The sequence below is a fragment of the Perna viridis genome, chromosome 13, assembly GCF_037379345.1.
Source record: "Perna viridis isolate PV_CMFRI_1.1 ecotype Kerala chromosome 13, ASM3737934v1, whole genome shotgun sequence".
In the NCBI taxonomy this organism is placed as follows: domain Eukaryota; kingdom Metazoa; phylum Mollusca; class Bivalvia; order Mytilida; family Mytilidae; genus Perna; species Perna viridis.
Genome location: NC_142457.1, coordinates 29,805,038 through 29,810,855, shown reverse-complemented (window position 1 = coordinate 29,810,855; position 5,818 = coordinate 29,805,038). Strand labels below are relative to the sequence as shown.

At 32.3% G+C, this 5,818-nt stretch overlaps 1 protein-coding gene across 3 annotated transcripts; it reads right to left on the bottom strand.

Annotated features, from left to right (window-relative positions):
- Positions 1-679: 679 nt before the first annotated feature.
- Positions 680-5,463, bottom strand: LOC148600276 (uncharacterized). 3 transcript variants are annotated; one of them, XM_088557962.1, is made up of 4 exons: positions 5,323-5,442; positions 4,331-4,580; positions 4,094-4,151; positions 680-2,158 (listed from the first exon to the last, which is right to left on the bottom strand). In XM_088557962.1, exons 3-4 carry the CDS (start codon positions 4,094-4,096, stop codon positions 1,535-1,537), a joined length of 627 nt encoding a protein of 208 aa, XP_088414088.1. In that variant the 5' UTR covers positions 4,097-4,151; positions 4,331-4,580; positions 5,323-5,442; the 3' UTR covers positions 680-1,534. The 3 variants fall into 3 exon arrangements, with proteins under 3 accessions (XP_088414088.1, XP_088414089.1, XP_088414086.1); XM_088557963.1 differs by lacking the exon at positions 4,331-4,580 and having other exon boundaries at positions 5,323-5,463; XM_088557960.1 differs by lacking the exon at positions 4,094-4,151 and having other exon boundaries at positions 5,323-5,446.
- Positions 5,464-5,818: the final 355 nt, after the last annotated feature.

Here is a 5,818-nt window from a genome sequence, read left to right as displayed (position 1 = left end):
AAAGAGGTCGAAGTCCGGGGACAAGTACGGACAAGCTTGACAGAGATCTAAATTTTCAATGGGATAAAATATTTGACACAGAATAAGAATTTCATTAGAATTAAAGTCGCACATTTGCGGCCCCCTTTTCAAAAATGGTTCCAGTTCCATAAAATATTATTTAAAAAATAGTCAGGTTGTTGTTTGGAAAGCATGAAAATGCTTGATTCTGGTCCATTGTGGCCCACAATTCCTACACGGTTTAAGTCAAAATCCCTAAAATCGATCCCAACCTTCGGTTTTTGGTATGGCATCGTGTGGTGGTACTAAAGTTATTGTTCGCACACGGAGGTTGCCAGCATGATACTAATGTGAAACACCATGTTTTACGGTGATATAAACATTAAATATTTTAAAATATTCTGGCATTTTTTTCTATTTTGATATATCAGAAATATATGAAGTAAACAATGTTTGCCTTCAGAAAAAAGTGAGAGTGCAACATTTCAGCATATATGATCGGATATATGTCTATGTACATGTGCCAGAACGAAAAAAAAAACAATTCCTGATCCCAGAGTCGTATGGCAGACCGATAAATATACAATGATATGACATATCATGTAGTTAAAATGAAGTTCAAGCATGAAATATAACCAACTATACAAAAATAAAGAACAAAAGAAAACAACACAAAAGCTTTCATTAAAGTCCCTTTAATCTACACACCATGACATATTGTAACAAGCTTTATATTCGAAATATTCTTTGTTCTATCGGAATTGTCTCTGTTTCACGATAGATTACTATACAACGGTACATACATTTATGTCTTTTCTTCAAAAATAAACAAAAAATGTATACCGTATAATATACGATAATACATCTAGACAGTAAGCAGCGAACCTCACGCAAGTTTACTAAGTCTACTAAGTGCAATATACTCGCTGAAAAGAATGGATAAAAAGTAATTCAAAAATACATGAGTGCAAATAAAAATGGGGGATACCAGTGAGGGTAAATCAAGGTTTAATAAGATACACATTGATGAGCAGCACGAACCACAGAAAAACAAACAGGCTGAGCTCAGGTTCTTCGGAAGAGTGAGCAGTTCCCGCCTTTTTGTAAGACATGTATCGTGCTAAACGATAAAGTTCATATCCGGTAAAGTATGATTAATCATTACCTGAACAGACTATATATATAGGATTGCATTTGCTTCACAATGTTTTAAATTTACCGATTACATTTTCGCATGTCTAGAAAAATTCTTTAAACCAGCAAACTATTCATTCTATAGAAGTAACAAAACTTCGTTCAGGAATGGATCAAGATATTTACAGGGAAGGGGAGTTCCGATTAAAAGATTTTAAATTGGCGTTCCAGGTTGTCTTTTTCACATTAGTGCCATAATTTTGCGGAAAAATAACAATATGCATTCCAACAAAAAGGAGTTCCAACTTCCAACCTACGAAACCCTCCTCTTTGAACCGTCACTGTCGTTCAACAAATTAAAATGTTTTCCTTTGAATACGGATTATTTTCTAAATGTTTATTACCACCATGAATTGATAGACATAGTAAAATCGTCCTTACTGCCACTAACTGTGTACTGTCCTTTCATTGTACACCCATCCTGGGTAATCTCACCAGAGTACCTTACTGAATGGGCACCATGGTAAACTTTAATAAAATCTGCATTGCCAGTCATTCTGTCAAACGTTCCTTCGACTGAGAATGACCCAATTTCATCATCGCCACTTCCGGTTATTGTGTCTGTTTCGAATTTTAAGTTCATAGAAAAAATGTGACGGTCCCTATATTGCATATAATATCCGATCCAGTGTCCAGATTTAACATCTATATATGAACATTTATGAAATGACATAGAAAAAATGTCTTCTCCACCTTTAATTGTGTATTTGCCTTTAATAGTGAGTCCGTCCGGAGAAACTTCACCCGAGTATTTCACGGAATGAGCACCTTCATATACTTTCATGAACTCAATAATGCATTTTTTTCTGTTAAGATTCCCCTCGATCAAGAATTTACCGATTTCGTCATCTCCGGTTCCAGTTACGCTGTCTTTTTCGAACTGCAAGTTCGTAGAAAACATTTGACGTTTTTTGTATTGTACGTAATATCCTTTCCATTGACCCGATTTGACGTCCATGGACGGCTAGAAAAGAAATAATAAAAAAAATGATTAACGCTCAGTCGACTAATGAAAACTAACTAATGCAAAATATACATATCATCATCTAAGAACTTTCATTACTTGTATATTAATAAAATGCCTAACAAAAAGCGTAGCGGGTTGGTCTAAAACAGGACAGGCTATAACTTTAGCTTTACTAAATTTAATTCAAAAATTAAAAAAAAAACTATAAAGAAGGATAAAAGTGTTTTAATCGATATGAAAGGTTTTTTGGGAAGTATCAAATAATAAAGCGAAAATCTTGACAAGAACTTATTCGGACAAGAAAATGGCGATAAAAACGGGGACGTGTTGATGAATTATATATAAATAACATACAGATAAGAAGGTGAAAGAGCAGTTTGTTACCCCGAGAAAATCATTGTTACCCCCAAGGTAACCATGTATTTTAAAGGGGTAATAAACTCTCTATCACCATCTTAGCTATATGTTCTTAACTTCACAATACCGAATGTTCCATTTCTTTTTTTTTCACAATAAATCCTAATAATTAGTTGTTGTATTTTTTTTCTTAATAGTTCGTTTTTAAAATGTGTTTTATTTACTTCTTTGATTATTTTTTCCTTCTAAATTTGCATGTATTTGAAAATGGAAGTGTCTTTTTTTTAAATCTTTGATTTTGAATATTACTCTGGCAGTGAACCCATCAAAATATAGCAAATTGACATGAAGTTCATTGTTGATAAAATTTGTCATCATGGGCACCATGTCTGTCAAATAATGTAAACTTATTCTTCTGATAGGTAAATAGACATGTACACGTCGATTGTGTACATTTTGATATATATCAGACAATATGGAAAAATCTTGACAAAATTTATTTGTTCTGTTACTTGATTTTGTGTCGTTTTAGGGGTATACGATTACAAGACACCGCATAGTTGATAATTACTTAATGTCTGTCAAAAATCCTTATAATATTCTTTATGCGTATACTTTTTGCTACATTTTGGTGTATATGTTTTGGAAATATGTCCAGAAATAAATTCAAAATTTTGACAGGATAAACTTTTTCTAAGAGGAAATGTTGGGTATCGGGTGTGTGTACTAAGCTAAGTTATATGACTGTCCAAAAAGTTTTAGAAATTCTTAAAGTATGTATTAAACGGTATATTTTGATCTACAAATTATCTAATTTTGAGAAAGTTAAAGTGAAAAAATCTTGACGGACTCTTTCTGTTACATGTACCTGATTTGTGCATTTTTTACGGGGGTATAGCAAAAAAATCTGAAATTTACTTTCTGTCTGTCCAAAATATTTATCATATTCGTAAAGCTTATACTTTTTGCTACATTTTTGATTGAAAGATATTTAAGGTAAATTTAAAATCTTGACAGGGCGAAAATTTTTGGGGTGAAAAATCGATAAAATACGACAGCAGATATCCATGTACATTTGGGGATAGTAAAGACACAAATTCATGTACAGCCTTAAGAGTGAAGTACATGTATCTTTTGGTTTGAAAGAACATTTTACATTGTCAGTCCTTTATCTGAAGACAGACAGTGTCGGAAATGTTTTCGCGAAGTCAGTAACTATGGTAACATTTTGTACGAAAATGCAACCCTCAGCTTGAGCTGTAAGTTACGGTAGTTACCCCATGTTTTTGTGTTTTTAAAGCAAACTTTAAGTGAGGTCAAAGTCGAATTCATATTTTCTCAAAACATCTCAACTGCTTTGCTTTGTTTTTATTAGTTAGTATGTTTGTTTTGTTAATTTAGTATGTACTTACAAGTAATTGCATAATGTTCATAATGTATATTGAATGTATTGTAGAAATCTATCTAGTCACACATTTTTGTAACTTGACCCCTATGAATGAACTATGTTTTATTAAAAATTTATATTCATAATGATTTAGTGCACTAAAGAATCTATTTGAGCATTGCACCTACCATTTTTCATTTTACCTCGTTTTCTTAAGTCATCTAAATATTCCACAGACACTTTAAACTAAAACAATATAAGAAAAAGAATGGATATACACCATGTAATTACATATAACAAAAATACATATTCTACATTAAGATAAAACCTGTCTTTGGGATTGTGGGTTTTTTTAGGATAATGTTCAGTTTATACAGGTTTAAATGCATGTATTGAAATTGATATGGAAGGATTATACAAGAAACCTGGTTTTGACAGGTCATCAATGTATTCCGTGTTCAGTTTAGACAGGTCATCAATGTATTCCGGGTTCAGTTAAAACAGGTCATCAATGTATTGAGTTCAGTTCATACAGGTCATCGATGTATTCAGGGTTCAGTTTAGACAGGTCATCAATGTATTCCGGGTTCAGTTTGGACAGGTCATCAGTGTATTCAGAGTTCAGTTTAGACAGGTCATCGATGTATTCAGAGTTCAGTTTAGACATCTTCCAGTCTATTATATAAATTTGATCATGTGTGATTTCCTTTTTTGTTGAAACTAATACATGTAAACCAGTCATACAGCAATAAATAATTAAAATATACAGGATAATTTATTGTCTAATTAACAATGATCTGTGACTTTTTTTTTTCTTATTTTTTTAATATCATATTATATTGATATTTAACTAAATATATTAAACTGTCACTTTTTATCATAAAAGCAGACTAATTAGTACTGATAAGAGATTTCAGTTACATCTTTCTAATTTCGTGAAATGTACATTTTAAATACGTTGTCTTATAAATTAATGGCAGTTAATTGAAGGCCAAAAAATGTTCCGGTGACAAAGCCGGGCTAAATTGGTAAATGAATATTTTACCCTACACCGTTTAAATAGCTATAAGCTAAAAATAGCGCACTGACAATCGGAACTGTTCGGAGTGGCATTTTTGGAAAATAAGTATTATTTTTTGTCTTCGTGCGACTAGTACTGATTCTTTTGGTCACAAATTTCACGCAACTGCATTTTAAAAGACAAAGACTACTATTGTTCATGAATTAAAATCGTAACCAATCAAGCTTATTTAAAGTCGTTCAGCAGTTGGAAACCTCTTCCCCGTACTACATGTACAATCGTACGTTATCTACGCAAAACGCCTGAATTATAACCCATTATTATAACTCTTTTTTTAAGATTCCTGTATCCGGATTTTAATTTCTACTCGTAAACTGAAAAGGAAACAAAACTTACCTCCTGTCTTAGTCCCACATCGGTGAAGATTGAAAATGTAACAGTCTCCGGAACAATTTTGCAATTTCGGTGAGTGCAAAAATGGTCGCAGTGAAAAATTTTGTGTTTGAGATGATGCACTAACATCCTAGTAAAAAATTTGTAAAAGTTACATTCTTACTTTGCTTACCATCTAACCACAATAAGCATTTTAAACCAAATTTCCTCTGAGGAAATCTGATTACCTTAAACGAAATTTCAAACTGAGAAGCATTTCCTTTAAGGAAAAACTTTTTCCTAGTTTTTCCCAGGGGCGTGTCCAGGATATTTGAAAGGGGGGGCGTAGAATAAAATATTTTTGGACCTTTTTTGGCTTAAAAACATAAAATAATAGAGAATTGCACTAATGTAACGGTTCCTGACTTGGAGCATGTATATTTTATAGTTAAAGTGTCAGGGTGTGACATTTTTTATGCCGAGTTAGTGTCACACAAAACAACCAAAATTCATGTATTAT